Source organism: Seriola aureovittata, chromosome 22 (assembly GCF_021018895.1).
Source record: "Seriola aureovittata isolate HTS-2021-v1 ecotype China chromosome 22, ASM2101889v1, whole genome shotgun sequence".
Lineage (NCBI taxonomy): Eukaryota > Metazoa > Chordata > Actinopteri > Carangiformes > Carangidae > Seriola > Seriola aureovittata.
This window is the reverse complement of record NC_079385.1, coordinates 12,004,850-12,023,385: the sequence shown is the minus strand read 5'-3', so window position 1 is coordinate 12,023,385 and position 18,536 is coordinate 12,004,850. Positions and strand designations below refer to the sequence as shown.

Sequence of the window (18,536 nt, the reverse complement as noted above, 5' to 3'; positions counted from 1 at the left end):
CATTGACCACCTCTTACCTTGCATCACATTCCCCACAGTGTGTGTGCGTCTGCCCAGGCAGGGCTGCTGTTTGTGGCTGGGAGTGGACCAAAGTTGGTTGGACTGATGTAACATTTGTGGTCACTGGCTGGAGCCCCGCAGAAGAGGAGGAGGAAGGGGGAGGAAGAGTGGGGTGGGAGACGGCAGAGGGAGCGAGCTGGGGGCCTGTGATGGCAGTAGTGGGGATGACAGAGGAGGAGAGGGAAGGAGTAGCGGACGAGGTGGGAGAGCCTGACGGATGATTGGAGGAGACTTCACTGGCTGTAAGAGTGGAGGAGGGAGGGGAGGATACGAGGGGAACGCTCTGGGCAGGAGGAAGGGAGGTGAGAATTGTTGGGGGGATGCTTGACATGCTTGCCGGTGGTAAAGTGGAAGGTACTGAAGTAGCAATGACAGCAGAAACTGTTTGGGACTGAGGCAGGGCAAAAGCCTGGGGCTGAATTTGTGCTTGTCCCTGGACCTGCACCTGTCCCTGGGTCTGGGAAAGTAATTGCGACTGAAGGATGGACTGACTCCCTACAGTAGGAGGAGGAGAGGAGGAACAAGGAGGACTGAGACGGACAGCGGCCACAGAGGAGGGGGTGGAGGATGAGGAAGGGGGAGGAAGAGAGGCATCCAAGACCTGCTCCTGTGCCTTGTTTAAATTAGATGGGACAAGCCCAGCAGAAGCCTCAGCAGTAGGAGTGACGGTGCTAGCCTGTGAAGGGACAAGGGCAGCTGCAGGCTGTAGTGGAGGGTGGGTGGAGTGAATGGAGGCTGGGGCGGTGCTGGGTCCTGTATCAAACTGATTCTGGTTCTGTCTGAGCTCAGAGAAGGCTTGCTGTAAGCTGATTGCTCCTGCAGACTGGGACAACACCAAACCTTGGCCTGGAGTCTGAGATGGAGCTGCAGCTGAAGCAGGAGGAACTAAAAGAAGAGAGAAAGGTAGTTTAAAGCCACAAAGCCCATCTTTTGGTGAAATCATGTAATTCCAGCACAGCTTCACTCAACTTACCCCTGTTTAGAGGTCTAATCAGCCAGTATTGAAAACACCTGTGCAGCTGTGCACAGCCTTTAATTTGCAATGTAACTAGTAACTACAGTTGTCAAATAAATGTAGTGGAGTTAAAAGTACAAGATTTCCTCATAAATGTTGTGGAATAGAAGTATAAAGTAGCATAAAATGGAAATAAATCAAATAAAGGACACACAACTAAAAATATTACTGAAGTACTACACTTTAGTAAATGGAGTGCCCACCACTGCAAAGCACCAAAAAGGTGATTGAAGACATGTGTGTTCCTTGTAAAATCAAATTAAATGTCACCTTTTCATAACAGAGACATTTAGAGAGACATACATAATAAAATCCTGACTTGCATAGGTACATTTCATTTATTCAGGAATGTCTAGGTATTACTGTGTTACAGGTTTCAGCAGGTATTGAGGTCAGAGTTTGGATAAGGGAATACAATTAACCACTTATGGTTAACTACCTGCAGTCTAGTGATCCTGATTGGATTTGCCCCAGTAGACATCTGCCTTGCAAAGGTATGTGAATCCAGCAACATTATACCTTATTTCTCCTTTGCATTATTCAGAAAATTAGGAAAAGCCAAAAGATGTATTTGTTCTTTTTTAAATTTTTGTTAGTCATAACATTACTGTGTAATACAAAAGGTATTTTTTGATATATTTTGATGATATGATGTTTAAATTCCATCCTGATAGAGGATTGGATACAGTTATTTATATTCTAGCGTTCTACCAGAAGATCCTATGGTATCAAATTAAATAAATGCCAGTGTGTTATTGCATTTGGACGGAACATTTCGGCAATTTCCTCTAAAAGCATAACAGCTTAATCTGATAAGTGTGCATGTGTGTGTGTGTGGTTGGAACACTGTCACAGAGTATACTGTCATTTTATGTGAATTTTCGGCATGTTTGAAGCTAAAACTTCACACAAGCACCGGAAGACCTCATAAGCGTCATCAACAATCCATCAGTACAACAGGAAAAGGGACATTAGTAGTGTAATGATCAGACATACATATTTGGGAAAAAAAATAATTCAAGCGCACGCACGCACGACTTACTTGTTTCAACAGGAGGTGCAGGGGCAGGAGAAGGAGAGGTGGGGAACATTTGCTCCTTCAGCCTGGCTTCAGGTACGGGGCTGACGATAAACCTCCGACCTGCTGAATGGACCACTTGTGCTGTCGCACTGGGAGTGATGTCTGGGACGAAAGGAACAGTGATACACAGCATTATTATACACTATTGTCTACTGCACTTAATCTGCAAAATATTTACACAACTGTTCTTTTTACCTGGCATGGGGACAGATATAGCAGGAATCTGCTGCTCCATATCTCCTGTCACCTGTAGAACAATAAGACAACTGTAAAGACTGAAAGATCAACTGTGACCAAAACAAAAGGTGCAGATAATTACAATTGTATTGTTCTGGGTTGAGTGTATACTGTGCAGAGTGTGTGTGTGTGTGTGTGTGTGTATGTGTGTGTGTGTGTATGTGTGTGTGTGTGTGTGTGTGTGTGTGTGTGTGTGTGTGTGTGTGTGTGTGTGTGTGTGGTGTGTGTGTGTGTGTATATATATATATATTATATATATATATATATATATATATATATATATATATATAAAACTTTTTCACTTTTAAATCAAAACACCAACTGGTACTACACATCAGAAACTTTCAACCCCAAATAAAGAAGTGTGAGTAAAGAATGTTTTTACCTGGCTGTTTGTGTCTCTTTCCAGACCCTTCTCATCAGCATTTTCTATCACCTCCCTGACCTGCTCAATGAACGACTCCCTCTCACTCTCCAGGATAAACTCACTCTGGACCTGGACACACACACGGTGAAAAAGTCAGATGTCAGACGTTTGTGAATAATATGTGACAGAAACAAAGCAATAGCTTGGTTCACGCCTCCGATGCCAGTGTGTATCCACAGAGGTGTAATTCTGCATCATGAGTGAGCCTGGTGACAACTCTCTAAATTAAAGCACGAGGACAAGAGCAAAGCAATTATGTGTACTTCAGTGGTTTCAGATGACAAAGGATAGAAGACACGCACACTGGCATGTGAAACATATTCCAGCCTAATACAGAGCCGTTAACAGATCACTATGACAGGAGAGAGAGTAAATTAATCAAAAGGGTGGTGGAGAAAATGAAACAAGAGACGGCGTGTGCACCATGATCTGAGCGATCTCCTCTGGGTTGTCGCCATCCAGGTCAAACCTGAAAGTCACCATCTTCCTGTTGTGGGTCTCCAGCTGACACTCTGCTACCCTGTCCCCTCGGTTGGAGATCTACACACACACACACACACACACACACACACACACACACACACACACACACACACACACACACACACACACACACACACACACACACACACACACACACACACACACACACACACACACACACACACACACACACACACACACACACACACAGAGAAAGAGAGAGAGAGAGAGAAAAACACAATTAGAAAGAAGGAGGCAGGATGTAAACAGATGAGTGTCTCAATTAGATGTTTTTCATTACTTTTACTGCAGCTCATAACACTGTAACAAGCAATAAATCCCATTAGTGGGTACAGTACAAAAGAGGATTTAATGTTTAATTATGACATTATAGGATTTATGGGATGTGCTATTACATTGAGAACATTGAGTTTCGCCTTGGAGATCTTCTCATGGCGCGATCGACTTCGTACAGAGCGTCTTTGATGACGCTTGGTGGAGCGCCCTTCATGACGACCTCCCCCTCCTCCCTCATTGCCGTCACTCAGACCTGAAGTCTCAGAGTGGCCACTGAGGTACAAAGGAGAAATGGAAGCCAAATTTAATAAGAGAAAAGAGAAGTAAATGGCACTGAGTGTGAGAAAGTGTCACAAAGACTGAATGTGATCAAGAACATTTGCTTTTGTTTGAGGATTGCAGTGCCAGTTCAGTAATTGTGTGTTTGCTTGTGCATGCATTTATTACCTCTCTATGGATGAGAGAACTTGAGGTGGCTGTAGTTGGGACTGGGACAGCTCTGAAGACTGAGAGGCAGACTGAAACACACACAGGCACATGAAAATGCACATACATACTCACTCAGTATAATCACCAACAACACAACTACCAACACCAGGGAAATTTCAAGGAAAGGAAATACAGCATGAAAGCATGAAATACAAGCAAAGTGTGACACAAGTAAGAGAGAAACCTGAGTAGACTGCAAGCAATACCTTCATGATTTTAGAGTAAGAACAACTCAATTGAATTAAAATATGAAGAGCAGACTTAAGACAAATCACATAGGAACTGGGTCGAACAACAACTAAAACTAGAGCATGGAACAAAAGAAGCAAAGCAAGAACTGCCAAAAAGCAGAAAATAAATTGTCTCGCATATATTTGATGCATACAGTATCTCCAATAACACATGCAACCTGGTCTCATAGGTAAGGTCCATAAATGATGACCTAAAAATAATAAAACAAGTGAGTTCCAAGGCCGGCACTTGGACTCTGCAGACAGTGATAGAGTGATTCTATTAAACACCAGTTAATTGTGGACCAATCACCAATTTTAACAGATGTTTTCCCTGGCTTAGTGACATTGCACAAACAACCCAGGAAACTTTTCAAACAGTCATTACTTGATTGTGGATTTTTTCACTGATAAACAAATCAATGTTGCAACACTCAAACTAAACCACACCCACTGTTCAACACGAAGCGACAAACTGGTTATTTTGAGTAAATGTGCTGGAAACCACCTATGAATCATAGCTATCATAAAATTAGACAAAAATTGTTTACCACTGGTGCGTCATTAATTATCACTCAAATTTATGAACATGACATGCAACGTAGACAAATACTGCTTTGACAAATGAGAGCAAATATGGATCCAAGTGGGATGCCCTAAGAATGGATGCTGCAGAATTTTTTACTTTCCGTTATCAAAATTGTACCTTATCAGTTCCACTGCATAAAACACAGTGCAAGTTTTCAAACATAAAAATGTTTTTTAAAAAAAACCCATAAAAAAACAAAAAATAAATAAAAAATAACCTTTTCAAAACCATGTTGAATATGCAGTTACACTACAGTTAAGACATAGTTAAGACACACATTCCAGACATAGTGTAGTCTGAAATAGTGACTGTCAGAGCAAGTGATGGAAATATTTGTTTTTAAACAGAGCTAAGAACCACTGATTAAGGTGATACTACTATTTTTTTGAGTTACCTATAATGAGAAGGGGACGCCACGAAAAAAAAATTTGTGTGAAGCAATGCTCTGGTTTAAATCAAGTTTGGGGACCAGTCACGGCACCCTGAAGCATTTAACTTTGAACTTTGAGTACATTGAACAGGGATATGACATCCACTTGGTAGGTTCGACCGTCTGTAACCAGTACCTGGGGAGGGGCTTCCATGGGAGTATCAGGCGGGGCGGTGACTACACTGATGATTGGCACCACGGTGGCCAATGGCTGAGGCACAGATGTGGGCACGGGAGGAGGAGGGGAAACAATAGTAGGCACCACCCCAACAGGGAGTGGCAGAGGAGAAGGTGGGGAAGCCACGACCGGTGTTGGCATGGTAATAGGAAGGGATGGTGACGGAGAAGGGTGCGTCACCAAGGAAACGGTAGAGGTAGACGGAGTTACACTGGGCTGAGAAGAGGAGGAAGGGCATGAAAGAGGAAGAGGAAGAGGCAGAAAGGAAAATGAAGGGGGACGGAGAGAGCAGATGAGGCGAGAGGGTTGGTAAAAAGTGAGAAAAGGAAAGGAGCAACGTCACAGTGAAGCTGACGAAGTAGATAAACCCGCCTAGTGATCAGCTGTGCACAGACAGAATCAATCACCATGGTAATGATACAGTGAGCTGAGGATGGTCTTTAGTTTGACTGTTGTTTCGTCTAAAATACAATAAAGGCTTCACATCAAAAGATGAATGTGCCTTGAAAAAGAGCAGATAACAGATCTGTCAGCTTGTGAGTCTTCATTTATCACAATAATAAATCATGTTAAAATCAAGCCTCCAGAGGAAAGAGCCATCCATAGTTCACTGACCCATTACTGACACGTTTGACTGTGAGACCCTCAACAAGCTGTTTTCCGAGTAAGACAACTACAACATAGATCAAGTCTATTAATAACAACGTCTCAAGCTCTTCAAACAACAAACTTTGTGACATGACAATCGTGTGAAACACACACCAGTCTAAGACCATGCAACCACAAATAAAACTTCTACAGACAGTGTACGGCACAGTGTCGAAGATGGTGCAAATCCAAGCAAATTGTTTGTGCAATGCAGATGGGCAACACTCTTCAATACCATATAACACATGGGGACACAGGGCTATATAGACCTTTCTTTACAGTGTGACTTAAAGAGCTGTGCTGAAGTTAGTCTTTAAGCTCACCTGCTTTACTTCGGGAAAAAATGTCCTATGAATCGATGCCTTAGAAGTCAGGATTTGGTGATAATACGGACATAAATAGTTTGCTAGTCTGCACTAGGTTGGTAGAATTAAAGCTGGGGGGACATAGATGAAATACTTACATTCTGCTGGAGGCATTAAAAGTTCTTGGTATTCTCTATGTTGCAGAGTATTATTACAACACTGGTTCTAAGAGAATAACAACTGGAGCACATACTAGTAAAAATTGTCAAAATCAATTTTGCAGATACAAAAAAAGGTAAGTGACCAAAAACCTCCAAATGTGTTGGAATTTGCTGCCTTTTAAACAAAACTTTGCATGCTATAGTCACTTCAGTAGCATACACACTATTTTTACTGTCTATTAATGCACATCAACTCAAAAGATAAATATTGTATTTCAAGGAGTGCAGAATTTCTGTTACTTGAGGTGGTCAATCACTAAATGCTTCAAACATCTACCTTTGGGAACCAGAAGTTTCTGCTACTCTATATACACTACTGACTTAAAAGATGCTGTTATAACCCCCACTAATCATTACATGACTGAAATATTTTTTTTATTTTAAGTATCTGCTCCTTCACAGTTCAATTTACAAAATGTGTTCTGTCCATAAAAGTGGCAACAATCTTAAAGACACTGATACTGTTTATATTTCTTCAGTACCACACCATACAGGATATTGGACTGGACCATTCATGTATACACATTTCAAGATTCCTCTTTTCCCCACTGTTTCCCATATTAACCTTTCACTGTCCATCAGTTCTGATCCTTGAAATATTACCTAAGCTTTAATCAGGTGGTTGATATGAACATCTTTGGGTGAACAAAGGATAACTACTATGGGCGTCAACACAAGGCAGAGCTATATCCAAAAATCAAAAAAAAAAAAAGAGGGATTCATTTGCCTATCAATATTCAGTTCAAGGTCAAACACATTCACCAATCTAATCATGTTGATACATAATTACTCACTAAGACACACACATACAAACACACAGGTACACATAAGGACAGACACACAGGCACCTACACACCCACATACACTGTGATACATCACTGTACCTGAACCAGAGCTAGATGAGCAACTTGGTACAGAAAATAAAGGTGTTCTATACTGGGAGACGGACTGAGGTCACACAACTAAATACACAAACACACATACATGCATACAGACCCATAAGTAGGCACGTTAAAACAAACCCGGTGATAGACAGGCAGCATGCCGATGAGCGAGCCAGAGAATGGAAAGAAAAATAGAAGAAACAAACTGAATTGAAGAATAAGTTTAAAGTGAGAAAAGAACCAATTCAGGATGCGCAAAACATGGAATAATTACACTTAGAACAAGAATGACAACATGATCTTTGAATTTCTTTTCTATTTGTTTACTGGTAACATGATTAACAAACTGGCTGAAGGGCAGAAAGTCAAATAAAAGGTGTGTGATTGGTGTGTGAAAGGATGTGTTGATCAGTTGTGAGACATTTAGAGACTATTGTCCACAAGTCATCTGTTTATTTATGTGTATTTATGCCTGTGTACATGTCATTGATTGTGAGGAATATTTGTCAGCCTTTTCCCCACACACCATGTACATGAGGCTCCAGCCATTTGATATAGGCACCTCCAAAGATCCTCCTGCTGAGAATCTGAACATCCATGTATAAATTTAGTGGTAGATTTCAAAATTTTATGTAGCGCTGCCACGTTTCCACTGAATGTGGAGCTAATCAACAAACTGTGTATGTGTAAAAGTCTGTGTATGTACATGTCCATATTTGTCTCTGAGGCCTCCATGTTCCCACATATGTATACCTCTACTGTAAAATATATGGGAAAACAACAGAGAGATGTTTGGAACATACATTAACTCTGTGGTGTGAGTCACTTCAGCTTAGAAATGTGCGTAATTACTGTATGTATAAACATGTAGGTAGGGAAGTGTGTCAATAAGATGAATGCGGACATAAATAGCAGATACTGAATTCAGTCCAGCACATGTGTTCCAGGGACTAGTGCCAGCTTGAGCGCATTAGGAATGTGTTTGAGTATTGTGCTCCGTTTATAATGAAATTAAAAGCATTGCTGTACCTGTGCAGGCGCCTGCGGCAGAGTTGAGTGCGTAGGGCTCTGAATTGATGTACTACTCTGACTGGATGAAATGACCTGGTGAGAAACAGAAACACAAACACAAACACAAACACAAACACAAACACAACACACACACACACACACAGAAAGAGTTTGTGAGGGTAAATGTAAACATTTACATGCACATAAACATCCTTTTTTGGTTTGTTCCTTTTTTAACTGGAGCAGTTCCCGATCACGTCCTGCTTATAATAACCCAGATAAACTCAAATCCCAGTTATGAAAAGAAGAATATTATATGTAAAATGTCAGCTGGGGAACATCAGTTTCATTTCAATACATTCAGTTCTATTTCATCCCCTTTATTGATAATTCCCTTTTTATTTGTTGACCTTGACCAAGATAACAATCTGAAGACGTTCCTAAATGAGATATTAATGTTATGATATCACTCTCACAAAATTAGCAAAAAATCTTTTATAAAATGTATAAAGATATATAAAGGCTTGGAACGCAACTGTTATGTAAACATGGTGAACATAACACACAGGATTGGCTGTTTTAGTTGTTCAAAAAAAGAAAAATTACTACATTCTATCTTATGCTGACAAAAAACATTTGATCTCCAATTAACATCCAATTTCATGCTCAATCAAATCAGTTTAAAGCTGCAATTAGTTCATAACAGTGGTGTGTGCTGGGGGCAAAAAAGTTCTTAAAAAGACTGTGGTATTACTGCAGGCAAAGTGCCAGCTCTGTGGAAGTGGTTACCTTGAGGCAAAGGCAACAACTTCAAAGAGAAAGCCGACATAGAAGGCATTACTGTATAAGCACAAAAATAGGGTGGGATCTATTTTTATCTTTATGGGGTTTAGACATCAAGGGATCATAAATGTGTGAAAACTGATAATGTCAGGAGAAAAAGGGAAGAGAAGTAAAAAAAAAAGTCTGGATGTAGAAAATGTGACTTGAATTTACTGGTTTCCTTCTGTTGTTTTTCTTGTAGTCTTACTTGTTGGGAGGTCCCAGGGGGAGCTGGCTGGGAGCTGGAAGGGACTAGGGGGGTTCCCACTGTGGGCTGGGGGGTGGAAGTCTGAATCTGCTGCTTAGAAACAGATTAAGACAAAGAAAGACAGAAAGATGGACAGAGAGGAGGAGACGTTGCACGATGTGAAACGATGGGGGGCAAAGGTGAGAAATCAAGAGGAGATTGGAAACAAGGAGAGAGAGAGAAAAAAAAAGTCAAAACATGTTTATAGCTTTTCGGATCAGAAACTGTACATGAGTGCAAACACAAGGTACTTCTGCAGTCTCTTCTCTAGTGATCAGTTTTTAGTCTAGATTTTCTTCTTGTGTATGCACACATGCACGCAGACACGACAACACATATGTATCTGTCCGGCAACAGATATATGCACACCAGCACCTACTGTATGTATATGCACATACACACAGCTTGTAGTGTAGCATGAACAGTACGGGCATTGTACTGGGGTTAGGCCGGGTGTAAGTACAGGGTTTTTTTCACATGCAGGTCAGGCCCTACGTGATTGGCAGTAATAATAAGTGGCTGTTACACAATCATTGAAGCACAGAGTAGAAGCTGGACACCAGACATTAAACTTGGAATATTGAACTTAAAGATGAAGATTGAAGATTTCAAACCTCTTATTGCCATTTTCTCAAACAAAGGCATTTTTAGAGACCAAGGTACAATAATATTTGGTACTTGAGTCATGTTTGATTTCAGTGGCAGATGCCACATTACCTGATAAAATTACTAAAGAAAGCTTAGATCCCTCAGATCACTTTATGATCTATCCTAAAACACTCTGAAATTTATTTTCACAAGAGTCCTTTATCAGGTTCTGGTTTAAAATGTCGTACAAATTAATTATTAAAATAAAATCTTGTATATGTTTCCTTTCTCTTTCCAGAAAGGTTCAATTCATTTGCATTTGATTTTTGATCCTGGTCCATTTCTCGTGAACATCAAGTCGTACAGAGCTGTACTTATTCTACCTGAATTTTATTAATGATCTACAACACTGACTACAGGATACAGGCAATTATAACCGATCTCACTTAACCCTTAGAAGGTTGTATGCAACATTATACTTGTCATGAAGCTCATCCTCACAGTTTGGTGGGAGCTTACAATTAAGTATAGTTGCACCACACATACTTCCACCTACCTTTTTCTAACATCATAGGCAGTCACATAAATTTCACAGCACAGAAACTGAATAAATCAAATGTATAGAAAGATCAAGAACTGAAGATAAATATCATGAAACAAAAGACAGAAAACAAAGATTGAAGAAATGAAAAGAAAGGACAGTGATCCTAAGTGGTTCAAAGTAAACATAGTATTATGATAATATCAGCATTCTAAGGGTTTAATGAATTTCAACTGCAACCTTTGAACCCTGTATGGGAAGTTGATTTCCAGTCTGAACAGGAAATGGCAACATAATATGCTAAAATAAAGAAATGACTTGAAGCCAAGATCAGCAATTACAACACAACTCAAAAGAAAGAATCTAAAATACACAAATAAAATGTCTCTCTGCACGGTTACATCGCCAGGTTTGTCTAAGCCCCCTCAGTTTTGTTGTATGTTTCTGTGTGTTTGTCCGTACAAATCAACAAAGTCTCACAAGCCTTATTATATCTCAATGATTTATTAAAATTCATTGTAGATTCATAACTAACTATTCAGTGTGTAGATGTCTACAGTATATAGATTAGATAGTTTTTACATATAAAATGCTTGTCAAGTGGCAGTTATGCTGATCTTTCCATCAAATGGACTTTGGATTTGTACGAGTAAATCCAGAGTATACCATACATACAGTATACCTGCACAAACACACATTTCTCATATACATTCATATATGAACATACACACAAAATATTACTTACTCATATTGACAAATAAATGAAATACACAACATAAAGACACAAAAGAGGGGCTTAGACTGTTTGCTTATAAAGCTTATACACTGGAGAGTGTCTCAAAGACTACCTTCTGAATGTCGCTTTTTAAGTTAATTATTATTTGACTGACAATAATGATTCATGTTTTGGACTTCAAATCAAATGTTTCTGGTCTTGGTCTTTCCCAGATGTGCTCTGGGTGGTGCACATCTGGGTGGTGCCTGTCTGTGTAAGTCCTTACTGAGGTAGCGCTGACAAAAGTCAAGCCGCTGACAAACATGTCTCTAAATTCTTCTTCTATAAGCAAACACTGTCAAGGAATGAATAATGGGACATTATGAAGGCAGACCATGAGACTCTCTCTGTGGCCTTGATGGGACTGGAGGGGGTTAAAATCACAACCAAAGACTGGGCTCCTGGGTGGGTAATGTATAAAAACAACAGGGACTGGTGTGACTGCCTCTGGGTCAAATTACTATTATAAATTAACTAATGGTACTTTTTCTAGAATGATTCATTTTACCTGATGGTTTACATTTTTAATTATTCTACTATTCTAAAGTTTCATATTTCAAAATTGCAGACTGGTAAATGACCTTACTGGCACAAGGTGGGGGAAGAAAATGAATGCATTAACTGTCTTCACAATGTTAGAGGTCAGTCGCCATGATTATAAAATTTTCAACCGATGCAATTGATAAAATTTGCAATCAAAGAAGACAGAAAGAGCACAGAATAACCTAATATAGCAATTACAATATATCCATCAATTGGCAGCTCATGGCAAACATTTGCTAAAAAAGCAACTATGTAATTTACAATAGCAATTGACCCAGGGGTCTAGGGATGTTTTTAAGGTCTAAACTCAGTACCAGAGTGGGGTTAGCGGCCTGCATGGCCAGCAGTGACTCATGGTATGTCATGTCGGGTTGGGAAGGTACCACCCCTCCATGCCGGGCCCAGGCGCTCTGGATCAGAGACTCCAGATGATTTGATGATGCTCCCCCAAGTGGGAGCTCGGAGGATGGGGTGGGAGGGAGAAAGCTCTGCATGGAGGGTGGATGTCCCTGGGGATCTATGGGATGCACTCCCCCTGATGAATCGTAGAGCGCAGTGATGGATGAATGAGGGATGGACTGAGCGGCTGAGGAGTCAAATGTGGGGAGGAGCGGTGGGGGAGGGGGTGACTGGAACTCTCCTGCGTCAGAGGAGGCCAAAGAGTCACTAGAAGGTTCTGGGCTTCTGTCCTTTATGGTTACACCTGTGTGGTGAAGAAGAAGGCTTCCTGGAGGTAAGGGGAGCTCAGGACTGACATAAGAGTACAGCTCTTCTGTCACCGGCTGGAGACGGCTGTACGTGCCTGAACCACTTGATCCAGTTCCAGTGTTGTCCTCCAGAGGGAGGTCCATGGAGCTTCTTCGGGCCCGGTAAAGTCTGGATGCCAGGAGGCTTGGGTCTCCAGCAGCAGCTGCAGCAGCGGCAGCGGCAGCTAAATGGAACTCAAAAACACTTCCAGTAGATGGTGGGGCGTCAGACATTACTGGAGGTGCAGAAATAGGAAAGGCAGATGGGGAAGCATGCTGTGGTGGAGGATAGCAGCCCTCAGATGATGAAGAAGAAACAGAGCCACCAGTGGAGGCACTCATGGGAGGTAAGGGTGGAGGGATTGGACTGTGTGCACTCATTCTTTGCATGATGTGAGGGTGCAGGAACCCTGGTTGAGGTGGAGGACCAGGATCAAAACCCAAACTAGCAGCAGCAGCTGCTGCTTGCCTCTGCTGATGGAAACTCAAGTGACCAAGCTGGTGTGCAGTCATTGGGTATCCTCCATAGGCCATTGCTTCATAATGGTCCAGTAAGGCAGCTTGATTTAGACTTAATCTCCGCACTGCTTCCTCATGCTCTGCTCTCATGTCTTTATAGCCGTACAAACTCGGGTCAGATTGTCCTGGGAGGTGCAGCGGCTCCGCAACGCCAAGTCTTTGAGCAGCTGCTGCAAAACCAGGATTTATCATAAACAGAGAGGGGGTCTCAACACCCTCCATCCCAGAAAAGGGGTGCAGGCTGCTCCCATAGCGAGGGTAGGCAGGCTGGAAATGTCGGGTGTGTGCCTCGAGAATGGACGTACTCTTGCGTCGCTGGGTGTTGTAGGCCTTTGGAGGCCCAGTGGGTGGAGGCGAGAAGGAAATGGGACGCTCAGGGATGGAGGGGAAGAAAATAGTAGGGGGGTCAGGGAGAGTTGGGAGGGGAATGCTCCCTCCTGCTCCTCCTCCTGCGCTTGTTCCTCCGCTGTAGGGGTGTGGCATTGAATGCTGCTGCGACAATGAGATACAATGGATTTAAGAATGAAACCCAGAGAATGAGAGAGAGAACCACAGCAAAGGCCCATATGGAATGGAGAAAATAGTCAAATAGTCAAAAAGAGCATCCTTCCAAAACAATACAAAGAGAAAAAATGACATATATTCTTTCTACACACTAGAAACAAAATGATGTGGTTAACACAGGACAGAATATACCGAAAAACTGTAGAAAGATGTAATGAGATGAAGAAATTTTGTAATGTAAAGATACAAAGCTGGTTACAACAGGCTGACAGAACAAGTGACAACACAAAGACAAAACAGAAAGAGAGACACACACACACTGATAGCTCACAGATAGATAGAAAGAGGAGACATAAATGCAAAGACAGGAGAGGCCAAATGCTGCCTCTAAGATCAACAATATCCTGACGCATCTGCACTTTCATCTTGTCCCTGCAAGCTTCTGCTGACCTGTTAACTGAGCAGCTGCAGCCAGCAACTTCAATCAAATGGATCAAAATATATATATATAAATAATTCAAGGCATGGGTCTACGTCACTTTGACCAAGCATACAGATAAGTTGCTTCCATTTTGCTTTTGAGACAAAATCTGAATGAGGGATTTGGATGCAGAATGTTTTTATAAATGTTTTACACATGTCATCCAAGAATAGACACTAGAAATAGGTTTATTTTAACTAGCTGATTCTAATTTTGAGAGAGCAGAATGACTGATTAATGGTGTGACGCTGATATTTTTTTTCTTTGCCAGTCCAAAAAGGATCAATGTTTCCTGAGGGTTATGGCATGTGCAACATGCATTTTTGCATGTACATCTTCATGCCCAAAAAATACCTACAGAAACAGACTGAGAAGGCAAGAGAGAAGGCTCCGGCAGCTTTTAGCACAGAAAAAAAAGTGCTACTAAACCTGGCACCTGTTCCAGTGTATAAGCCATGTCATTTATTCTTAATTGTTTCTATACATCTCGGATAAAGCAACTTTCTAATGGCTAATATTTTACACTAATTTCCCCTTGAAAACGACAATTTTAATAATTTTGGCTGCCAAATGAGCAGCTCCTGATGGCAGATGCACAGGATATTAGGCATTTGTATCTTAGAGTGAAGTTAAGGGTCAAGAAAGTCATTCTGTATTCAGTATAATCACAAGGTGGTCTATTAGAGGGAGAGAGAGAGGGGGAGAAAGAGAGGGAAAGATGGATAAATGGATGGGTAGAACAACAGACTCACAGCAGTGTCTGAAGGATTGAGGTCATATTAATCTACTTACTCACACAGGTGCCACTTAGAATGCCTTAAATTTAGAATATAGTTAATCTGACTGATTTAATCTTGTACAATTAGATTACAGTAACGGCTCAACCTACACAGTTTAAACGTCATTGCTCCATAGTTCGCTCTCATTATAGAAGACTACACACTGTATCAATATTCAGTAAAGGGGACTAGGAATGCCACAGTTTTACTAAACAAGTTCAAAATGTTTTGCTCCAGCTTCTTAACTTGCACTTTTAATTAACTCACAAATAAATTAAATTTCCGATTCTATGTGGTTGTGTCATCCATCAGTTAGAACAAATAATTGGTACTTGAATAGTACATTTAATTTGTCACGGGTTTCCATTTACAGCGACAATGGGCACTCTCATAATGAATGAAAAAAAAAGTTTTTTTAGCAGTCTTTTTATCTCTAATTTCAGACACCAGTGTGGCCCATGCCCTTCATCTTTCTCTCTCTTTCTTCCTCTCTGGTTCTCACCACCTCTGCCTCCTGGTGATTAAGATTGTGAACCTACAGGGGTGGAGAACAGGGCAGGTAGGCTGGCCCTCCGCTGCCTGGCCCTGGGCACAGAGGAGACAGAGTGAAGGGGTAGGACTGTCTCCAGGGCTTTGGAGAGGCGCCCAGCGAATGTATCCCTCTCAGCAGCGAGAGGCATGCAGGGGGAGGTGTTGATGTAGGAGGACGAAGAGGACAGATCTGGAGGAGGGGTGGAGGGCTGCTTTGGAGGAACTGCAAGGGGCGGAGGAGCATGGGAAAAGGAGTAGGAGGAGGGGGGGACGCAAACGGACATGCTACGACTTCGACGAAGGCGTGATGCAGGCTGTACAGGGAGCGGTGATGGAAAAGGGTGGGATCAACATGAAAAACAAACACAAAGAAAATAAAATACAAAAAATTACTTAAACAGAAAACACCAGTAACAGGATGAACATGAAAATTCAGAGATTAAGTGAAGAAAACGCACAAAAAAAAAAATCAACTATGTGACTGAAAAAAAGTTACCAAAGAAATAGTTACAGTCTTGACCTTCAATTTTTTGTTAAAAAAAATACTTGATGTTATGTTCCATAATTATAATAAGAATAAATTAGGAAGCAAGATAACAACTACTTAATTATTAAAAGATTTAGAGAGAAAATAATTCTCTTAGGGAAGGTCAATGCACCAGTGATGTTGTTAGAGGAAGTTTAAATCTTTCCAAAAGCAAATTTCTTAACGGGGCAAAATGTGCTGACAAAGACTCATAAATTCTTATGACCAAATGAAAGACAAACTGAAACACAACAATGACAAAAGAAACGTCAATATCATTTAAAACAAAATAAAAAATAAATAAACACAACATTGCATAAGGAAGGATGATTATCCAAATAAATCATTAAGTTGTTATTTAATACAATAAACCAAGTCTGCTGGCTCCAAGAAATGATATCTGATGAGGAAATAAATCTATTAAGAAATGTTGTGTTGCTTCAAAGACATATCTAAAAAAAAAAAAAAAAAAAACGTAATTGAATTATTCAATCAGCCTACAAATGGAATGATCATCCAGCTCAACAATAAATCAGTCAGTGTGGGTGCTGGTATTCTGGAACAATATTTGTAGCCAAAAGGTCACCAGATGGAAAGGTCTTGTGTGGAAAATTAAATGAGAAATATTCGCCTCTCCATTAGCAACTACTTATAAGGTGCCATTGAATAAGGAATTTGTCAGGGCAGCTAAAAGGTCACCAAGATTATGGTTAAAATAGAAAATATGCTCAGGAGACTTTCCCTGAGTGAATGAAAGAAGGTACATAAAAATATCCATGGGCCATAAAGAGTCGAAGTGTGGGTTGATATGTATCCAAGCAAATATCAATGTATGAAACAATTTAAAAAATATCAAAACAAAGAAATATACAACATAACAATTATAACAAAATGAATAGAAACTGAATAAACAACAGATGCAGGTGCATAGATGAGGGACCATAAAGAAAAATGGATTTTAACATCAGTATGAGGTTTGAGGGAAGGAGAAAGAAAGAGGTAACTGGCTGATAACAGCAGGACTTAGGGACAGAGATACATCTTGAGGCTAAAGACGCAGTGAATGATGATTTCTGTGATGAAACTCAACAGAAACTGAATGGATGGCATACTGTAAATAAGTGATTGACGGACTAGCTCAATTACACTGTAGATGCCTGAAGATTTAAATAAATATCAGACTGCGTTATAACTCATTGTCTAAATGGCTAAAATATTGTGTTTGACAAATCTGCACAATACCACAGGTGACATGCCTCACTGAGTAACCTCTGGTACTCTGCTGCTCCAGGTCAAAGGTCATCATCTCCAAATAAAAACCAATCACCAGCATGCTCTCATGTATTGCGTTCAACACACAACTGCAATCATTCCAACTCACTCCCACTCCAAAACATGATGCAGCGCTCACTTCAAACTGATGAGTCATTTTCAGCACATCTGTGAACACGGCACCACGCATACATGTGTTCAAAAGTGCAAATGAAAAGCTACACGTGCATAGTCTCACATCTGGACGACATCACAACTCACCATTGGCTGTGGCAGCTGGGCGTAGCCTGGGTGTTGCTGCGGGGTAGCAGAGGGGGTGGAGGGATAAGGGGTCTGAGGCTGGGAGGGGGGCTGGGTGGAAGGGGGGCAGCTGTACGACATAGTCAGCTGACCGAGGTGGGGGGAGTCTGAAGAGAAAACCGAGGAACCCTGGCCGCTGTCCATAGCTCCTTCAGCTAAGAGAGAAAAATGTTAAGATATCAGGAGGGTAACTGTTTCCCCCCTCCCTCATCATGCTAATACATCTCTAGAGTCTAATAACCTAAACACATTCATATCTCCATTCATACACTTCATATCCAAGTGATTTTTCTGCTGGTTTGACAAAATGCACAGGCCACAGTCAAGCACAGGTTGTTCATAAAGGGTACAACTTATGGACCTCACTGCCATAAAATGTTTTGTTAGATATATACGCCAATTTTTTTGGCTTAAATGGGCAAAAAACATCAAATTTCAGGGATGGACAGGTAACGGGCTGCTAACTTCATTCTCATGTATGTTGTTGTGTAGGTAGATTTACCATGAAAGCAGGCGATGAGTAGATATGCATAATGTTCCTAATAGTTTAGCCTTCTGCTAACAGTAGCGAAAGGCTCACGGCTGCAGCTGTGTTGCTTGTGTTACGTGAGTGGAGAGCTGGAGGAGGGCGGCTGTATCTACAAATTCCGGCTTTTCTCGATTTCTGCCTAACCCGGCTTTAAATCATACATTACATATGCTTAATATATAAATATCAAAACAACTTGAAACACATTTTCATAACTACTGTTCTTATGACTCAAACATAGAAATAAG

General features: G+C 41.0%; 1 protein-coding gene across 12 annotated transcripts in view; it reads right to left on the bottom strand.

Annotated features, from left to right (window-relative positions):
* wnk1b (WNK lysine deficient protein kinase 1b) overlaps nt 1–18,536 on the bottom strand; it is a 90,476-nt gene that overhangs the window by 18,674 nt on the left and 53,266 nt on the right. For 7 of the 12 annotated variants that reach the window (XM_056366988.1, XM_056366993.1, XM_056366992.1 and 4 more), the window contains exons 11-22: nt 17,721–17,914; nt 12,416–13,858; nt 9,616–9,708; nt 8,604–8,678; nt 5,475–5,732; nt 4,048–4,118; nt 3,720–3,873; nt 3,244–3,360; nt 2,779–2,889; nt 2,352–2,403; nt 2,118–2,258; nt 18–945 (exon numbers count right to left, since the gene is read on the bottom strand). In XM_056366988.1, the coding sequence (XP_056222963.1) occupies nt 18–945; nt 2,118–2,258; nt 2,352–2,403; nt 2,779–2,889; nt 3,244–3,360; nt 3,720–3,873; nt 4,048–4,118; nt 5,475–5,732; nt 8,604–8,678; nt 9,616–9,708; nt 12,416–13,858; nt 17,721–17,914 (3,637 nt within the window). The remainder of the gene's footprint in view (nt 1–17; nt 946–2,117; nt 2,259–2,351; nt 2,404–2,778; nt 2,890–3,243; nt 3,361–3,719; nt 3,874–4,047; nt 4,119–5,474; nt 5,733–8,603; nt 8,679–9,615; nt 9,709–12,415; nt 13,859–17,720; nt 17,915–18,536) is intronic. The other 5 variants (XM_056366990.1, XM_056366989.1, XM_056366996.1 and 2 more) reach the window with 5 other exon arrangements.